The sequence below is a fragment of the Echeneis naucrates genome, chromosome 15 (genome assembly GCF_900963305.1).
Source record: "Echeneis naucrates chromosome 15, fEcheNa1.1, whole genome shotgun sequence".
NCBI lineage: Eukaryota > Metazoa > Chordata > Actinopteri > Carangiformes > Echeneidae > Echeneis > Echeneis naucrates.
Window position 1 is genome coordinate 7,911,649 of NC_042525.1, and position 20,457 is coordinate 7,932,105.

Consider the following 20,457-nt stretch of genomic DNA (forward strand, 5'->3'; position numbering starts at 1 on the left):
TGGTGCAACACACTGCAGAGAGTGAGTGAGCAGGCAAGCATCCCTCCCTCTACTTTTCTACCTCTCAGATGGAAAAACAATTCATCACCCTCTCTGATAGCCTGTCAAAGACTGATATGATAAAGAATAACATCAAATGAATAATGTTTTCATCAGATTGGTACCACTATAATTGCCACCCCGATTTCTCTAGGCAAGAGACGTGCACAAACAAGAACACACACACACTCACACACTCTTTGTGGGGGTGAGACAGACACACAGACGTGGTAATTTCATGCCTGTGTGCCTGAGTAATATGTCCCCGCTCCCTGCTCCAGATGGCTCAACGTCTTAAGCGTTGTGGGGGAACTAATGATGTGGGCCACGTGTTTCGGGGGGAAAAACAACAATAAACGCGTCTTTAACCTTCAGCTGCAAACAGTGTGTTGTACTGAGTGTTCCCATGGATAGGCCTAACAGATATCAATTACTATGCCCACTCAGGGGCAATCAGCTGTGATAATCCAAATCCATTTAAAGAAATAATCAAACATCCCCACAGGGCTGGACGGCCCACAGCACAAACACTACAGTGACTTTGGGATAAGTGTTTGGGCACAGCTCTCTGGGATGCATTGGCACCTGAGAACAGGTGACTCTACACTCCTCAAAAGGCAAAATCATGACTTCTATACACATCTCACTGTCCAAAGACTGAGTTTTGTATTTACCTCCACTGTTACTGACTCTTTACCAAGTCTGCCCAAAGCAGAGCGAACAGCACTACTGATCATATCAAGTTTGGTCTGGGAGCTGCTGACCGCCTTCTTCTTCTGAGACTCTTAAAAAAAAAAAAAAAAAAAAAGACAAACAAAAAGTAAATGTCAAGAACATGGATCAAAACATCCAGGCAACATCTTCCTTTGAAGTTATTAGTGCAGTGACAGCTTACCTATATGCAGCTGCCAGGCCTTGTGTGCCGTCTCCTCCCAGAGAGGGCTGATATCTGTCATGCTTGTAGGCCCCGTTGCATGTTTAACTGAGATCTCAATCTTATAGTTGTCTTCCAGTGTGTGCTTTCTCTCTGTCATGACCTTTGACCAACAGGTCTCAGCTAAGGACGCTAGTTCTCTGTCATCTGGAGAACACACACACACACACACACACACACACACACACACACACACACACACACACACACACACACACACACACACACACAACACACACACACACACACACACACACACACACACACACACACACACACACACACACACACACACACACACACACACACACACACACACACACACACACACACACACACACACACACACACAATTTGAACTCTCCAGTGCTCTCCACACACCATGGCAGGATAACCTGGTAAACACAAATGAACCCTCATACCTGCGGTGCTGTCTGTTCTGTTTCTGACCCGTGCAGAATATCTGGCTTTAGTAACAAACAGGTTTCTCTTCCGCACTTTTTGTGGCAGACATCCAAAACCTTGAGGGTAGCTAAAAAAAAGTGTGATTAATAAAATATAAATAATAAAAATAATGATTAAGATAGTCCTGTTTTCAACAACACATTTGTGTCTGCAAGTTAGCCCTTGCATCACTACTACCTGCCAGATCGAATCAGCAGCAGACAATGAAGAAGACATGTGGTGAAGAGCACGTTAGCATTGTAAGTTGCCATGAAGACATCCCAGCGCTCCACCAAGGTCTGTAACGCCCTGATGACCCTTTCCTTTTCTTCTTGGGAATGACGCGGTTGCGACAAGAAATAAAGCAGGACTTTATTGCTGCATGAGTAGAGGGCCAACACCATCTTCTCCTTCTGAGTGTGGCTTTTCTCCAAAGCCTCAAAATATACAACAGTGTATCCGTTAGTTTTTTCCTCCCACTGATTTATTTACATACATAACTTTTCTGGTTGAAGGTTAATGAACTTCAAACATGACATTTATGATGTAGCTATTCTACATGTGTCCATACAGCGTGTCTCTGTGGCCAGTCTTGGGTGATTCCTTCATAAGTGTACAGCTTTAAGAACTATTTTTATTTTTCTATTGGCATCAAGTCAAGGCATTTGTGAAAGAGCAAGAGAGTGGGGCAATGTGGCCTCACTGCATCTTGTGTGCATTCACACCTGTATACTTGTGAATGGATCACCTGAGACGGATGTAAATGAGGTCTGAACAGGCCCAATGTGTTCATCTCACCACCACAATCTGATCTGCAAGGAAGTTGAGCAAACTCTCAGAGTCTCCCAGGAAGGTTCCACAGTGCAGTTTCTCCAGTAAGGTCTTACTGAAGAGCACCACATTCTCCATCAACGTGACCAACTGTTCTTCAGGTGTCAGATTTGAGCCTAAGAGATACAGTAAAAAGTTGTGCGTTCAGATGAGTGAATTTTCTGCATGGACACAGTCAAACCAGTTTCAGCAACTGCAAACTTTTACCTTGTGAGCTGAGATGAGTGTTGTTTTGTTCATCGTGGCTGAGCATGTGGATGATGTCCATCATTAACTCCAGCAGCTCAGTGTGGAAAGTCTGCCGCTGTTCCAGTGATGCGCCATCAGGAGAGAACTGCAACATTCATATTCTTCAGAAAAACAGATCCAATGCAATAAAGACAAGGGAATTTCAACAGGTGAAGCTGCTTCTTTTTTTTTATTATTATTATTATTATTATTATTACTCTTGATAGTAAGGGGGAAACATATTTTCTTACGGTGCTGTGCCACTCTTGTGGCTAGTGGTGGTGAGTATGCATGCAAGTTGGGCTTGGCAAAATGAAATTGAATTCTGTAACTTGGCAAAGAGTGGCACCTTCTGGAGACATGCAGTAATGTATTACACTTTTGAGCCTTATTAGTGGAAATGCGCCAAGGGTTATTCAAGAATTTATGTTTATATCTATTCAGATCTCCCTGCAACCTGGAAAAGGATAAGTAGTAGCAAATGAGTGGGTGATATGCAAATATGCAACTATGTGAATTCACCTCCAGCAGCAGAACAAAAGGATTTGCATTGGTGCTGGCAGAAACATTGAGGAGACTGTCCATTAGCAGTATTCTGATGAAGTCGCATACTGGCTTCCTGGATTGATGAATCTTGACCGCATCATCGCCTTCACTCATAATGTGAGGCTCGCCAACACCCTGAAAGAAGTTATAACACTAATTAATATAAATAAAGGGCTTTTATACAACATTATTCCTTGACTTGGAGGTGAGTTCCTTAATCACCTTACTAATAATATAGTAATATAACCAGAGAAATTTGAATTCTGGAGGTTTCAGGAATTGAAAGCAACACTGAACAACACACCTCTGAACAATCGAGAGGGTACACAACTCGTGCGAGTGCATGGAGGAACTCTGGAGATACCCACAATTGGTCTCTTGGCCGAAGGCTATGGAGAATGCAAAAGAACTGCATCACACTTGCTGCGATCTGCAAATCCCATGATGCATCAGTGCTTGACACATGCATAGTGGAAGGAGCAGGCTGTTTAAAAAAAATAAATAAGTAAAAAAATAATAAAATGAAGATACATATATTTTTAGATGTTACACTTTATTGGGGCAGCTGTGGCAAAAAGTACTAAGATGCACTGTGACTACATTCTCACCTGAGTAATGACAACTTGCACCAATTCCAGTAGTATTGAAGCAGCATCAGCACAGAGTTGCTGAGTAGGACTATTTTCTTGGCTGTCAATCAGTGACTGAAGAATATCATCCAAATCCACCTGGAGACGACATAAAAGAACAGTACTCTTTAGATGATTCTGCTGAGCATTTAGAAGAATAAGATAAAAAAAATACCCACCTTTTCTTCAGCAGTGTTGATTGTTTTCCCCATCAGCAGAGCAGCCAGGGCTTCATATACCTGGGGCAGGCGAGAGTGACTCATCAGGAGCTCCTGCAGAACATTAAAGCCTCGGCATGTGGTGGTGACGCACTCATAAGACCAAGAATGAGCTCGAAGGTTGTCTGTTGAAAATGATAACACACAAGCCAAATGTTCAAACTGTATGAAACGACTGAATTCAGGATTTAAAATTTTACATTTGTTTCCATGGAAACGGGCAAAATGGCAACACTCATTATGCTGCTTTGCTGAGGGAGATTTCATTTTACCCATGACAGTAACAGGCTCCTCCATGCCATCAATGAGCGTTCCTGGTATCACCCTCTCTCGGAAGCTGCTCTGTCGGTCCAGACAGGACAGAGATTGTGTGAGCAGGACAAGTCCCAGTTTTAAGGTGGAAAGGTGAAGGTGGGGCTGAAGGAAGTGGAGGACCCAATCACTGCCCACGGATTCAAATATGGCCTTCTGCTTACTAGCGGGTAAGACGAGAGACTGGTTCAGTTAATAATCCTATCGTGACATATAGCACATGAAATAGAGGGTATATGTATAAACAGTAACAGATGCTCCTCACTCTTTCATCAGGACATTGTCTGAGTTGAGGATTTCACAAAGCAGAAGTAAGAGCTGGTTCCGGGTCCAAATGAGACTGGCTGGACGAGAGCTCTGAGCTATAGCATGTGGAGGACACTGCTGGGTCAGTCCAAGTAAACATTTGTTTCATGCATGAGCTTGTAAGTTGTAGTTGTGTATTTTATGTTGTACCTGGTGTATCCAGTGAAAGATCACTATCAGACGTCGCCCTGCTTTCAGTCATATCGCTCCGGGGAGGGAGTGTGAAGACGAGAAAAAGCCCAAGTCTGACCAAACAAGAGGATATCGTTGAATAGTGAATAGTGACTTTAAGGAACAAATTGTATGAAAGAAACACTTGCTCTCTCACACACAGTATATTCCAAGGTTTTACCTGCTCATGTCCACTGGGGTAAAGTGACCCTTTAAGAGGGATGCGATGACAGAGGAAATTATCTTAACCTTCTGAAAGGTCACAGCAGGATTTGAAAGCTCAAACAGAAGCTTTGGTAGCAGTCCTAAAGTGTGCATGACCACTGCATTCCTACTGTCACTGTTGAGGATACAGAGAGATAAACACACAAAATCAATCACAATCTGTTCCCACAAGCAGTTAATCTAGTTCAGTACACAAGAAATGTTCAGTCATGGTCTTCTCCTCAGATTCTGTGACTGATAGCAACAGAAATTTTCAACATTCCCTAGCCCGTTTCCAATATTGGTGACGGTATGTTGACAATAAAGCCAGAATGCCTGAACAAGAGCCTCTTTATTGTGTTATCTAACTTGTTGGTCAAGTGAGCTAAAAGTAGATTAGAGTAAAGCTACAACAAGTATCTGTGGTCTGTTTGCACGCAGATAACTTTGGAAATTACCTTGAGCATTTCAAGATTTCAGCAATGTGGTCCAAAACTGTGAGGTCCAAACGTTCTGATGTACTCTGCCACAGCTGAAAATAAGGTACAATGAGGGCAACAAAATGTTAATTAACTTTCAGATACAATTTTAGGGTTAGGGTTAGGGTTCATCCGTTCATCCATAGAACTTTTTTAAATTTCACCTCCAGATCACACAGCAGAGCCTGGAAAGCAGTTATGTTCTTCAGGCAACCAGATGCAGAGCTCAGTTCCAGTGAACTACACAGATGCAATACCAACTGAAGGGTTCTGTAGGTGACCAGAGAGCTCTTCATCTTCAGTAGGAAAGCTAGCAGCTACGGGGAAAGCAAATTATAAACAAGCTGTAACAGTAAGTTCACCAATTTTCATGTGTGTGTGTAAATCTTTTTAGCTATTGCAGTGAATGTAAAACATCACACTCTGACAAACCCTGTATCCATTGATGCGGTTCATTTCCTGCTCCATGGCAGAGTTAGTCTCCAGCACAGAAAGAAGGACTTTTACCGCTGCATACAAAGAGCCATCATCTGGAGCCATTGCAACTAAACTGAGAACAACTGCAGGGCCACCAACATACAGGAAACCATTGGATGCACTGCTGGGAGTGAAGGTACGGACACCTAGAGGGCAGGGCCTGGGAGTTTAGTAAATGTGCCTGCAAGAATCTACTGTAAGGCAGAAAGGACATTTTCAAAATAATACTTTTACCAAAATGTCCAACCAGAGCGGCTCCTATTGTACGAGCTGTACCACTCAGGTGCTGGCTGATATTTCGAGCAAGGAACACAGGGGTGGACTGATCCCGAGAAGTTATCCCCATCTATTATGAGAAAAAGTGATTGTTACTCTGTATAAAGAAAACACACACACAAGTCAAACATTTCACCCTACCTCTTTAGCAATTAGTCTGCAGTCAACTTCATTGTAATCCTCTCTGATTTGCACAACAGTTGTTAATGTAGAAACTGTTGGGTTGATGCCAAATGAGATCCTCTCCTCAGAAATGATTCTGAGAGGAAGAGACCCAGCATCTGAATTACAGCCTGGATATAATGAAAGAGGCGAGAAAACATTAATAGAAACCAGAAGTTAAATGAGTCAGAAGAGTAGGGTTAAGGAAGATGTGACCATTTCCCTATAATCTTATCAACATGTTAGGTAAGAAGTCAGAGTTGTTATGTTTCCGTGTATGCTGTTTTTCTGCTTTGAAATGCAGAAAATCATGCATGCATTCAATGAACACCATAACATAACATCATTTCCTGCATGCCATTGCATGGGTGAAAGACAAGACAGGTTTATAAAAGCTAAAGGAAGCACATTCTGTCTTGCATAATCTTGTGTCTCACCTGGCTTTTGCAGGGCTTGGAAGTTGCCTAAGTAAACAGTGCCTTGCGTGTACATGACACCCACAGCCTCAGCACTCAAAGCCTCTTCAAACAGGTAAGAGGGGCCCACTCTCCAAACTAGAGCAGCATGCATTTTCCAGACAGGCGGTGTTCCTATCAGTCCGTACACATCAATTACAGCTGTGGGGTCCATGGAGGCATGCTGACCAGGGAACGGCTGAATGTACTTCATCTGGCAGAAAATACAGGCTTTATACATGAACACATAAATGCCATATTAGAATTAAGACCCATTTCATCTTCAGCCTCTCTCCTCTTGACATACCTTTCCTGTCCCTAGTGCCTTGCCATTAAAGTAGGCAGAGGTCAGACAGCTCTTCTTCACATCTTTGGCCAACACAACAGCCAGATGGTGCCACTGACCAGGGACCAACATGCCAGAGCAGCGTAACCTCAGTGATGTAGGCAAAGAAGAGGGAGTTGAAACTTCTGGCTCCATCATATCTTTTAAAATAGGCATTAAAAAAGTTATTTATGCAGTATAAACAAAAGGCAAACTGCAAACAATACAAACTAGAAAGAAAGGTAGAAATCAAAAGTTCTTTTAATTTCTTGATAATCAATAAATGTTCTATAAACTTCTCCAGGAGCAAATAATGAACGATCAGTCTCACCCAAGTATGTAAATGCTTCTTCCTCTGTGGAGATGACAAGACAGCCATCATAGGCTGAGAAGGAGATTGAAAGACAGGTGTAGTGTTGTTCAGTGCGGGACATGTGGCGGACCACTGACAAAAGATGAATTGGGTGGGAGTCACAGGCTGAGCTGAACCTGGTGATCTGGAACCAACAGGAAAAAGAGAGACCTGCTGCAGGGGGAAATCCCCGGCAGTCTAACACAGGAAAGGCAGATGATTAGTATGTTATTCTGATCACAGATGTATGAGTATTATCGTGTATCAGACTTTCAGAGTCTTCACTTACCTTTTCCAATTCCACCTGTTGTGATTGAATCAGCAGTCACTCCTTTAACTGTTGCAAGAGAAGGCAGGAAGAGGCAGCTGCCGACACATTCAAAGAAACTATTTAAAAACTGCAGTTACATAAACATGCTTTTTTCTTTATAATAATGCTTCACATGTGTTAAATGTCTTGGCAGCTACTTAGTGCTGCAATTCAACTTCAAGGCGATACAGAAAGCCAAGAAAATGAAGACTCACCCATATCCGCTCTCACTCATGTCAAACTCCACAAAGGCAGGTGAGGAGGAGACTCTGTGTGGTCTGAAGGTTCGTGGTGAAGTCATGGAGACCAGACTGATGATCTGATGGACAGGGATTGCTGAACCAACAGACGATAGCAAGCTATAGGTCCGCTTCAGTGTCTTCACTGGAGTTTCTGATGGGTCAACTGTGCTGTGACCTGGTTAAGATAATACATTCTAAATCAAATGCGTGAATAGGCTTAATGTTTTGGTATGAAAGACAAAAAAAATAAGTAAATTAAAAAAAAAAAAAAAAAAAAAAAAAAAAAAAAAAAAAAAAAAATATATATATATATATATATATATATATATATATATATATATATATATATCTCTATATCGAGTAAAATGCATGCAGGTAAAAACAAAAAATGTCTACCATTTGATACAGAAGGTGGTCGTGATTTTGTTGTCATTTTGTCTGCCAGGCACATAAGAGGGTTTCCTAAGCACAGGAACTTCCTGAGAGGGGAAAAAGTGCATTCAGCATCTCATTGGCACAAACACTGATTTTGAATTAAAAACAAATTTAATCGAATATCAAAGATTTCGTGCATCTGACCTGAAGTCTGAATGTGTGATGGACTGGGAAGACAGTTTTTCCAAGATACGTGTAATTGGTAGATGTAATGGATGGTTTGGAGCCATTAACATGCTCTGACAATGAGTAAGGAGGGTAGAGACCAGCCCGGCCTCGCACATTATCTGACGGTTTCGCTCAGATTTGACCATCGCCTGGACATGGTGTGCTAGCGAGAACTGGACCTCCATAGAGAGCTGGGAAAGAATAAAAGCAAGTTCTCTTACACTAGGCCTTATGTATTAAAAATTAAACATTATTATTAAACAGTATGTAAAAAAAATGAAAATAACTTGTTCAGCTGAGAAAGGTACCTGTGGGTCCTTGGGAGTAAACACGGCTGGAAGGAGAGTCATTATAACTCGGATTGCTCCCGGATGATGAATAATATGATCACAGGTGAACCTATCGTGGGCCGAGAAAAAGACAAAGAAAGAAAGACATCATTTGATGTTTAGGAGATACAATACGCACCCTCCTTATAGATCCCACCGATTATTATTACAATTTAAATAAGAATGTAGAGAAAAGTCATTTTATAGAAATATATGTCATTACGACCAACGGTTAGAAATATCCACCTGTACTGAGTATCTGTGCAGACTGTAGAAATGCTAGATGCTGTGCTTCTGGATCTTCCCTTTGTTTCCCCATCAGACTGAGGGATGGATCCCAGGTGGACATGGGGGGATGTTGAACACATACCATCCTGCTGTGGTGGTCCCTTTAGTTTCTCTTTATCTACATCATACACATCATCAAGTTCTAATCCCATTTTTAGCTTTGGAGGAGAGTAGGCCCCAGTGGAGAACTGATCCAGATATGAGAGCAGTCTTATACATGTTCGAAGGCTGAGAGGCAGATCCATATGCAACGTGTTGGAGGGAGATTCTGTGGCCTCTGCTAACTCAACAAACTGATGGAAGTTTTTTCCGAGAGTCTCGCTGTCCACTGCTGTCTTGAGACAGGAGCCCTCCTCACTTTTCGACTCCTCTTTCTCAGATTTCCGGGTGTGAAAACAGCCGAGGTTGAGTAAAGCCTCCGCCAGTTTTTCATAAAAGCCTCCAGTTTCACAATGGTATGCGTTGACTGTGTGGAGATGCACAGCCAAGGCCAGGATGTGAAGTGCAAGGAGCAGGATGTCCAGCAGTGGTTGGTATCCTAAGGACTTCCACACCTCTTCCTGTGGAGGGCTAGCCAGAGCTCCCTCCATGTCAATCACCAAGGAGAGCAGTCCAGTGAAGCCACCTGCCCTCCTAAAGGCTTCCCAGCTGTTGGGGCTCTCAAGCACCTTCAACACAGACTGAAATACAGAAGAGTCTCGTCATACAGACCATTTGGACGGACAGTAAGGACAATGGGTCACCCAATAGGTGTAAAACTAATTACATCTTTGACAAAGCTGATTTGGGTTACTATATTTACATTTGTATGTTGTGTATGTTAAGTTATATATTTTGATAGACAATAAGCTCAAACTCAACGCTTTTAAAAGAATCTTGCTTGTCAATTAAAACAATGCCATGAAAAATAGATGAAACATATAGATATATCATAAATCATTTCTGGTAACTAGTTTTTGGAGGTGAACAAATAACATTAGGCTTATTCAATTTAAAGAGCTAATCCATCAGGTAGGTAATGTGTGAGACAGAACGCAGAGGGAAATGTGATTAACTGAAACTGGAGTAATCACAATGGCTCTCAACACTTGCCAACCCAGGTTGTATCCAATCTGATTGCCACTTGCTTTAACCATGTTAGCACAAAACACGCACGTATGAGCGTACACATACACATGTCCATCCAAGCATGCACAAACAAGTGCTTTTACGCTTATACACATTGAACACACACACTATCAGAAAGCAAGTGCTCCTCTTGCTCTTGTCTATAAAAATGGACACATACAGTAGGTGTGTAACTTAGTTAGGCTTAATCACATCTATGTCCCATTCACTGATCTGATAGAGGTTGCAATCTTCATCGTGCCACAGCACAAAGCTCCTCGCTTAATCAAATTGGTCCAGAGTTAACAGCTAAACGTGTTTTAGCAAATCAATCTGCATTTGTCTATAATGTAATCGGGGTCCCACATGCTAAGAAAATAAATTCACTACCCTATTATGTTTTAAGTGCATTACAATTTGTTATGATTTGATGGAGAGTGGAGACTACAATCTAAATTCAGTTTAGATCATTACGTATCCACAATGTGTGTTGTCAATTAACGTGTGTGCCCGAGAAATACACTCAGACCAGTACCTGTAAAAGGTCCCATTTCAACCCAAGCTCCTGCTGTGTTGAGGAACAGAGGGCTCCTATGGCTGTACTCATGAACTCCTCAGGGTTTATCTCAGCCAGCTGCTCCAAAATGCTCAGAGTGGGACTTCGATACCGATCCTCATCCAAGAAGATTTTTATGTAGGGAACCATACCAAGGTCTCGCACTGAAACTGGAATACACATGCCAAAAACATGAAACGATTCCAAATGGTCACAGAGTAAAGCATTTAGCAGAAAAAAATGGAAGTGAAAAGAAGTAAATATTGATACCTGTGTTTTTTATTGATCGCAGAGTAAGAGCGGACACTACTTGAAGCATATACGTAGTGAGCAGTCTCTCACTGTCTTCTGCACATTGTGGGTGCTGGGGATCTAAAGAGTAAAAGCACTTTTGACACAAATAATGACTTAATAATGATGAAAGGCATTTCAAATGTGAAAGTTAGTTGCTGAGCCATCTCGCCCACATAAACTTCATATTAAGTGTCTGTACTGAATTGCAGAACCGAAATATGACTGGGAATTTTACTCACTCCCAACTTCACTGCAATTATGCAAACAACCACTTTGTGTGTTCATAGCAGCTGTACAATGTGATTACATCAGCTGCAGAAATAAATGTCCATACTTATTTGAGAGGAATAAATAGCTCCAGCCTTCCTGAGGATCTTAGCTCTCCTCCGAAGTTCCCCTAGCAGCAGCTCCAGAAAACCCCAGTCACTCAAAACCTCAGCTAGCATACCACTGTGCACTGTCATCCTGTGGGAGATGGATCTTATTCAGCATGTGTGGAGGAAAAATTGGTACCATCAGAGCATTCCAGATACAGCCTGGCACTGGCTATTAATTACATCCACAAAGGAGCCCATGTTTTCATTCATGCCTGTATTTGTTGTTGTTTTTCTTTTTTTCCATTTATCAGAGATTGTGAGTACAAAGTATTGAATGAGTAAAACTCTCTTAATGCAAATGTAAATATGCAGTATTCATACACAAAATAACAAATTTATCCAATGTGTATGTCTTAATAATTAGATTGAGCAAATGTTTGCAGTGCCTTTAGGAGAGGGTTGCCTTTATGCTATTTCTCATTTGACCTGGCTGTAAGTGTGAGGGGAACTGAACACTGAGAGGGGAACAATAAAAGGCTAGTTTCTACTGCCAGAGGATACATTTGCGATAAAGCAGAAATACCCCGAATGACTCTGAGCAATATTTTGCCAACTAGCACTGCTCACCTGTGAAAAGACTTGAGAGCAACCACTCCAAACTCTACTCCTGCCAACCCTCCTGCAAGTGTCCCAGCCCAAATCTGCTTCAGCTGAGCCAGCAGCGTACGCAGAGTCTCATGAGGGATGTAGTTCAACTTAAATATCACCTGAAGAAAAGCGAGCATTTAATCAGATCTACTATGAATGTTGTATCAAAGAGAAAACAAGCTGAGGGAGTTGACTGTCAACATTAGAAATCATACCATCTCCAGCAATGAAAAAAATTGTTTTTGTACAGGGGCTGGTTTGAGCCACACGCACGCCGCCACCTGGGCCATCGACTGGACAGTCCACTCCAAGAGGAAGAAATTAGCTGGATCGTGCTCCCATATTGACTGCAGGGTTTGTAGGAGCTGGCAACACAGTAGAGAATCCTGGGAACGCAACAAGGAGGCCTGCAGCAAGTGGAAGGCTCGCAGGTTCTTTACTGCTAAGCCTTGAGCAGAAAAAGAGATGACTAAATGACAAAAGAAAAAAAACGTGGCCACGCTCAACTTGTCAAAGGAGGTACCAGCCATTTAAAAACAGCCCTGATTGAATAGAATACCTTTTGTATATTTGTTTGTCTTAACCTTTTGAAGTGTGAGAGAACATGTGCTGGTGCTAGTCTGTCACAGACCTCTCTACAAAACACTATCAGTCTGAGGTCAATTAATGCGAAAGAAGTTTTGAATTTAGTGCTCAATTTATCAAATTTTACTCTGGCAAGGTCAGTCAGTCAATTTCAGAGAAAAATGAAACCCAATAAATCACAAACAACCTTTGACGCACTACACATGCTGAATCCTGGAAGCCAATTGAGTTATAAATGCATAGATAGATTGAATAAACAACATAACATGCAAGAAAACAAAAGAACAACAAAAGTAATGTAATCCACCTTGATAAGGTTTATTTAGCTGACTGTCGAAATATTTAGAGCAAAAACATTTCACTGAATAAATATATACCTGGTTAGTCATAGGATTCATTTTCACATTTAATCAAAATTGAATCAGCATATAATCAGATCAACACAAAACAATCCCCGAACCCCTTGCTGGAGAGAGCTGGTCCTCAATCTGATAGATGCATCCTGAGTGTGCATATTTGTGTGTACATTTGGATGGGTGTGTGCGTGTTTATTGTGGACTCTATTTATGAATGTTGGATTGAGGTGCATGTGCATTTATGATAGATGGCTGGTTGCTGTAGGCCAGTGATGAAAAGATGTGGGGCATCCTAACAGAGTTAGAGGGGAAGCTTCCACTTCATCATCCCTGACATAATCACCTCAGCTTTCTGTTAACCTGAGGGGTGTTGTACCATGCAGCGGGGCGGTGGTGGGGGGTGAATCAGGGAAAGGGGAAAATGGTTGGTACAGTTTGAGCGGATTATATCAGGGCAAAGGTACGAAGGAGATTTTCCCCTCCACGTGTTCCTTGATAACAGGAATAGTGATAATAATTAGATAGTTTGTAGGGTACATTTGGAGGGGATTGTTGAGAATTTATCCTCAAGATACAATCAGCCAGTAGAGTTAATTAGAAATGGGAGCCCAGAGCATACATGAGTAAAACAATTGTGAACTCATATTGAAGACTTGACCAACCTTTGGTGAGTGGTGGATCAAACTTAAAGTTTGGAGGCTGGGGGTTGGTCACACAAAGAGCCACTTTCAGTTCAGTTTTTCCAAGCAGAGTGAAAGACGCAATGAGAGCCAACAACTCCTCCACAGGCTGAAAGTGATCCACCGACACACCATCCTCACAGCTAATGGTAGAATATTAGCATGTGACAAAAAGGTAAAGTCAAACACAGAACAGAAAGAGAGATTTACTGGCACTTTGCTGAAAAACGCATTCATACTGTATGAATTGCAGCTTTTGATGGAGTTTTATATTCACACCACAGAATATTTAATTTCTTATTTATCCATTCTTGCCTTAAAAAGACCAAGAATACAAAAATCTAATTCCTTTGATAGTTTAAACAAGTATGTCATCTCTAAACTTATTACCATTCTTAAACTCACACACCTTTTTTGTCTATGTCCTCTTTAACTTACCGTTGTAGGATTTTCTCGAGGGCCTGGTAGCCATTGTTGGTGTCAAACTCAATAAAGAGGGCTGCATTGAGGTGGTAGGTGTCTCTAATGAAGCTAAAAACAGCCACAGCCACCTCAGCAAGGAGCGACCCTGAGACATCATCAGAGATGTGCTGCAGATTCTGGATGCAGATTCGAACACAGTTCTTGCCTAATGTCGAAAAAGCAGACGTGACATCATAGTGGTCAACACACTGTTGAAGTGAGGCATCCCCCCACCAAAAAAAAAAAAAGCCTCACCATAGTATAAAAGACAGCTTAACAACATCCCCTTATATGTATATACACACAAGAGCAAAGAACTACAATCATATGAGCCGAATATCATTTTGTAAAATGCTGATGATGTTTTTATGTCAAAAACAAACAAGAACAAGAATATTTGAGTGAATCGGTGTTGATGGGCAAATCATGTGAAACATACTTTCACTGTGTGTGTTGTTCAGCTATGGTCGTATGCCATTACTGGGAGAAAGATATCGTTCTGCACAAATAATCTATCAAAATCTAATTATTCAATTTTAGTGCAGCCTGTTTTCAGATTTCTGTTCTATACGTATCACTGAAACAAAATCTGTTTCAGGAAGCAGATATTAAATTACTATAACCTTAACAGAAATGTCAATTATCCCAATAGTTTTGAATTTCCTCACCTAACAAGCTCATGACTGTGTTGCTTGTTGCTACAGCAGAGACTGCCTTTAGGATGCGGGAGGCCTGGTGCCTCCAGGCTGCACTGGTCTGATCCCACAGTGATGTGAGGCCAATAATAAGACACTGAAGTTCCTGAGCTGCAACCAGTCTCTCAGCAATGATTGGCTGCCTGCAGAACTGAAGCAGAACCTGGACAAAAACAGAGTGAAGAAGAGGAAGATGTTCCCAAAATCCAGTGAAGATAAGTAAAAGATGAAAAATGTATAGCATGGAGAAAAAAAAAATACATTTAATTTCTTTTTCAAAGCTGACCTGTGTTAGTGGCTCTTGAAAGGTCTCTTCTATTGCTGTGTTCTCTTTTTTAGCAGGAAGACACACTAACAGGTACAGACATTTCACCAAAGCAACAGGGAGCCCTGGGTTTATATTGGACAATATATCCTACAAAAAGACATACATATACAAAAAAAAAAAAAAAACAGCTTTACACCTTGAAGCATCATTTATATGCAAAATACAATTTAAAGCAAAAGAAATTCAAGATAAAAAGTTCATATCTTAAGGAGATATTTACGCTTATGATGCCCATACTAATAATCATTTAGATTTTTATACATAGTAAAAGTTTGGATTCATCAATATGTATGATAAATGTATATCATCTATGAGTTGCATTGTCTAAGCACTTTACATATTAAAAGCAATTTCCCCATAAATTGAAGTGACCCATCAAATACTGTTAGTTATTACTCACTGAGCAGTCAGCTGTCAGGAACAAAAGGGACTTTAACAGCAGCCATCCTGAATTTCCTCCCACTTCACCCTGAGAATTCTCATCAAACCTCTGGAAGAACCGGACCACCTCTTCACGAGCTGCCTCTGCAAACATGAAAGACTCAACATTTACTGAGCCATGACCCAAAAGGGGTCATAAACTAAAACCAGCAAGACAACACCTTATTTTTTACATTTACTGTTTCTGTCTAAGTCAATATTTCAGCCAAATATTCATGAAACATGAAAAGAAAAGGGGATGAAACACATTATCATAAAAAGGTTTCATTTCTGTTTTGGCAGGTAAAAGTCTTTGGACATACCAGTTCAACAGAAAATAACTTTTGTATGGCAGTACTCTGCTAATGTAAAGATACACTGAGCACAGTTTTTCCAAAAGAGAAGTAGCACTTTGGTTTATTTTTGAAAAATTCCTTGAAATAGCTAGCTGCAAGCATCATTTACCGCACACCCACATGAATACACAACATACTGAGAAACAGGAAGTACACAAGACAGAAAGCCCCTTTAACTGAAAAGAAAACTACACAGTGATACAAACAAACAGTACCTGCAGGCCTTTCTGACACCCTACTGTGGATGCTATTGATCACAACGTCAGCAGTGAGAGCTGCAAGCCCCTTTACATCCAAACCTTCAAGTTTGTCACCATCCTCACAGACCTGGGATCAGAGGAGAAAATGTCCAATTAACAGATATTGAAGACAGTTGCTTCTACAGGTTTAGTACAGATGGTTAAACCTATTTGGAAAATCTTTGAATATATTGACTAGTGTGGGATATACAAAAAGGTAAAAAGGAGTATTAAAAGCATTTTAGAACTTAACATAATGTGCAATTAATGGTTAAAATGGTTTATCTATTGTGTTAGATTATCTCATCTGTATCTGCTATTAGGTTTTTAGGCCTTTAACAACCCACATTATAGTTGCATCTCAAGTGGTTTTGTTAATGCACTATACCATAAAAGAGGAAAGCCAGCGCATGCTATAGGGTCTTCCCAGCTCCATAAGAGGATATCACATTTCACTGAGTTTGCAATTCTTTAGTAAGGCCCTATGTTCTGCTCATGGGGCTTAGCCATGCACCCACACACATACGCACACAGAGCTGCACATGAACACGAGATTACGTCTTCAGCTGTAGGCCTGATCAATTGTGTTTGGCACACTTAAAAAGATCAGTGATGGAATTTACAGAAGGTGTGCATGAGTGTCAAAAACAATGGGATCCTCGAATCTTCATAACTTGAGGCACTGTTATTGAGAAATTCCACATCTCACAGCTGATAATAGTGAGGCCCAGGGCACTATGGATCTGATGCACTCTGTATCTTATTTGAAAGGCTTGGAGACTGTGGTGGTTTACTGAAGGGGCATACACACATTCAGTGGAGTAGTGGGATCAGCTGAGGCCCAAACATCTGACTGCTGACTGATGATAATTTCATTGTTCATTCAAGCAGACTGGAACAGTGTTTGAAATCACAGTGCCCTGAAGCACCCATTTAACCTCCACAAGGTTGGGGATTAATTAGGACTTCGGCTCCAATAAAGATTTTCCTGCCATGACTCACTACATTGCATATCTGTTTGTGGAGTTTTACTAGAAAGCAAATAATTTGGTCAATTTAAAGACAGTACAATATTTAACTGAAACACATTCTTGCTCCACATTTCCACACCTTTATGTAGAGAGGAAGGACTTTAAGTAGATGTTCTTCTCTCTGTTCTAAAGGAACCAGGACAGTTTTGTGGTCAGAAGTTGAGTATGTGTGAATTCCCAGCTCCTGTAGTCGTTCTTTGAACACTTGTTGAGAGCTCCTGAAAGAGTCCTCAGCTTTCAGCTCCTTTAACTCCCCAGAGACAGGCAACTCCCCTGAAGCACTCAGCTCTCCTGTTTCCTTATTAATCCTTTCCCCTTTAACTGACTGGTCCTGGAAGGAAAAAGGAACAAAAAATGAAAAATTTTCAAACTGCTCCATTTCTGTCTTTTTTTGGTTGATATTCTGACTTGGTCTATTAATAATCTTTCCCCAAGTCTAATTTGTTCAGTTTCAAAACAAATCCTCATTCCTACTACTGACCACACCAGCTGCATTGAGAAATCAGAGGAGCAGGCCACAATCACATGCAAGTTGTTCTTACTAGTTTTCAACATTCATACGGAATTATGTATATTTATAACTAGTTTTTAGTAACTGGGAGGATATGATGTCATGTAAGGCCATCTTTGTAAGCTTTTCAAGTTTAATAATTCACAGAAAATGTTGTATACCTTGTTGTCATCATTTCCTTTTTAACGGTGCAGCATTTAGTCATAGACTCATGATTGTCAGTCTCATAATTTGAAATTTGGACAGTAAAAGAATTAAATGTTTAAGACAATGAGGTACATATTTTCTAATGATGGATAATGAGGGTGTTAATATCAAATAACCTTTACTAATAACCTTGTCTCAGACGTGAAACATAGGACAGTCAGGAGCTCTAAGTAAGGTGACTGGAAAGACTTTGGTGTGAAATACAGCATTACATTAAAATGTTCAAAATATGACAAGGGGCCTTGTATTTAGAGTTTTAAAAACTTAACAGCAGTCATGCTACAGAGCTAGGGGGAAAAAAAAAGTTTGTGCTACTGCTCGGACCTGCTGGTCACACTTAAAAGCTGCAAAGGTTTTTAAGATAGAGTTTAACATGTAAGGACAGGTTGCCTAGCCTGCTGGTAATTGATTTGATGTTGTTAGCAGGACCAGCATTCAATGTGATACTGATAAAACTAAGGATGTCCAGCCTAACTCAGTATCTTCCCTATTATTGACTATGCCTTAAATACTGTGACATAATTCCTCAGTCTCAAGTCTTTCATCACACAGGAGGCTGCTGAAGTTGGCTTTACACTTCTCTGTAACTCCACATGTAGAGGAGAGGAGGAACGCACGTTAGCGTGTGACTGAGGCTAAGTACAGCATTGTTTCCACATTACAGTGATAATATTTGGATCACTCTCTAATTTCAGACAGCCACGACAAATAATGAGACTGTTAACCTGATAAACCTGAAATAGGAGATTCAGATACAATGATGTAAGTTTAGAAAGAGTGACTTATCAATCCACAAAAACAATCTTTGACATTAGCTCATGTGAAAAGAGAAAAAGAGAAAAGGAATGCAAGACACAAGTAAGTCCACCTATTCTTACCTGCAGCTGCGTGAGAGCCATTTGGGAGTTTCCTAGATGTAAGGGGACTGTGTCATCTGTGAGGTGTTACTCCAGCTGTACAAGCAGTCCGTCTCTGTTCACATGTCTGGGGGAATAGACAAGCACAGACCTGCTAAATCAGGACTAGCTCATAGTGCACAGACCATTCTGTAAAACTACCCGCCCCTTACTAATCTGCACCAAGCAGACTGAACTTTGAGCAGCAGAGTAACTCACATCAGCTGGCCCAGATCATGTGCCTTCTTACTTCCTTAGAGAAGCAGAAGTGAAAAACTCTTGTTTAGCTGGTTGGATGGGGCCCTCCTTCTTTAGCTTTAAAAAAAGAAAAAGAAATCCCTTTTGCTTTTTATAGTTGTGTCATGCGTGGCTGGCATGATTATGAATTTCTGTAACATGAGGGTTAGGGTTAGTCAGAAAAAGAAGAAATAGACTTACTCCTGGATTATGCAGAAAATTAATGCAGAAACACAATTCCTTTTGTTTGACTGTGTGCTGATAAAAGTTGGAAAAACAGACCATTTCAACTGTGTTTTACAATGAATGAAGTGAAGCAAGAAAATGTTTGGTAGGTAAAGTCCTCAAAGTAGTGTTTCGTTCAGATTTTTGCTGTCTGTTTTTCTGAGCAATCATATCTTCCCTTTATTTGTAAGTAGTGTCACAATGTAGTTTTTGAATGAGATGAAGGCAAAGCATTTAATTGTGAGAAAAATACACTTTAGCTACACAGCGCCATCTTGTGGGGATTAATAATAATAATAATAATAATAATAATAATAATAATACAGACACACCAACAACAATCAAAAAACAACATCGAAAGAAGAACTGCCCTTAAGTCAAAATTCAACTTTAAATCTTGATCAATCATGTACCATCGAACAAATGTCAATTAAATAATACTATGATAAGCCTTTCTAAATATGTTGTGTGGTGGTGAATGATAACTCAGTAGCTCCTGAATTATGCCATAGTACATTAAAATGTTCTTAAATAGGCCTTCAGCTTCACCTAATAAGTGTATGGTGGAAGCTGCATTCAGACTACTGATTACTAACAATAACTAAACCAAAAAGTGAGCAAAAATAGTGTGTCCCCCCTCATCACGTTAGCTAACTCCACCTGCCGAGGAGCTTCATGGCGGACTGCTCTTCTTCTCCTGTCGGTTTTGTGTTGACTGCAGCTGTAAACTGCTCTCCAGTCACCTTAAATAATTTCAACACGTCCGTGTCCAGAAAGCTGGACAGCAGCCATGCTGTGTTACCTCTGTCTCCAGCAATGAGCGTGATGAGAGACATATAATCAGTGAAATTAGTGGGAGTCTCTTTCCGACGATAAATACGAAACATTTGTTACAAACCAAGATTTGTGTGGTTTTAGTGCACACTGCAAAACAAAGGTGCGTCTACCTGAGGAGCCTGACTGCGTCCATCTTCAGCTGTGGCGCTTCACTTGTTAGCAGCGATGTGTTGTTCGTGAACGATTCGTTCATTTTGAACTAACCCTTTGTATAACCTTTGTAGGAGTATCTGTGCTTTAACTCAAGTGGTGAAGTTGTGTACTCTGTCCACCTCTGCCTTTTACAGTTAACAACAGAAATTGACTGAGA

General features: G+C 40.8%; 1 protein-coding gene across 3 annotated transcripts in view; it reads right to left on the reverse strand.

Moving 5' to 3' along the window:
• wdfy4 (WDFY family member 4) overlaps nucleotides 1-20,298 on the reverse strand; it is a 39,037-nt gene extending 18,739 nt beyond the window's left edge. For 2 of the 3 annotated variants that reach the window (XM_029520295.1, XM_029520293.1), the window contains exons 1-41: nucleotides 18,831-19,059; nucleotides 17,314-17,565; nucleotides 16,180-16,291; nucleotides 15,589-15,713; nucleotides 15,147-15,275; nucleotides 14,834-15,023; nucleotides 14,142-14,331; nucleotides 13,686-13,846; nucleotides 12,298-12,530; nucleotides 12,062-12,201; nucleotides 11,452-11,582; nucleotides 11,094-11,195; nucleotides 10,803-10,993; nucleotides 9,119-9,840; nucleotides 8,852-8,942; nucleotides 8,520-8,734; nucleotides 8,337-8,419; nucleotides 7,914-8,115; nucleotides 7,678-7,754; nucleotides 7,368-7,586; nucleotides 7,019-7,197; nucleotides 6,694-6,925; nucleotides 6,236-6,387; nucleotides 6,053-6,164; nucleotides 5,774-5,964; nucleotides 5,506-5,658; nucleotides 5,321-5,394; nucleotides 4,840-4,998; nucleotides 4,638-4,732; nucleotides 4,447-4,543; nucleotides 4,142-4,344; nucleotides 3,831-3,994; nucleotides 3,631-3,750; nucleotides 3,327-3,506; nucleotides 2,999-3,157; nucleotides 2,456-2,582; nucleotides 2,216-2,364; nucleotides 1,616-1,854; nucleotides 1,396-1,505; nucleotides 935-1,120; nucleotides 714-823 (exon numbers count right to left, since the gene is read on the reverse strand). In XM_029520295.1, coding sequence (XP_029376155.1) covers nucleotides 714-823; nucleotides 935-1,120; nucleotides 1,396-1,505; nucleotides 1,616-1,854; nucleotides 2,216-2,364; nucleotides 2,456-2,582; nucleotides 2,999-3,157; nucleotides 3,327-3,506; nucleotides 3,631-3,750; nucleotides 3,831-3,994; nucleotides 4,142-4,344; nucleotides 4,447-4,543; nucleotides 4,638-4,732; nucleotides 4,840-4,998; nucleotides 5,321-5,394; nucleotides 5,506-5,658; nucleotides 5,774-5,964; nucleotides 6,053-6,164; nucleotides 6,236-6,387; nucleotides 6,694-6,925; nucleotides 7,019-7,197; nucleotides 7,368-7,586; nucleotides 7,678-7,754; nucleotides 7,914-8,115; nucleotides 8,337-8,419; nucleotides 8,520-8,734; nucleotides 8,852-8,942; nucleotides 9,119-9,840; nucleotides 10,803-10,993; nucleotides 11,094-11,195; nucleotides 11,452-11,582; nucleotides 12,062-12,201; nucleotides 12,298-12,530; nucleotides 13,686-13,846; nucleotides 14,142-14,331; nucleotides 14,834-15,023; nucleotides 15,147-15,275; nucleotides 15,589-15,713; nucleotides 16,180-16,291; nucleotides 17,314-17,565; nucleotides 18,831-18,851 — 6,777 coding nt within the window. In that variant the 5' untranslated portion in view covers nucleotides 18,852-19,059. The other variant, XM_029520294.1, reaches the window with a different exon arrangement.
• Between the last annotated feature and the right edge of the window lie 159 nt (nucleotides 20,299-20,457).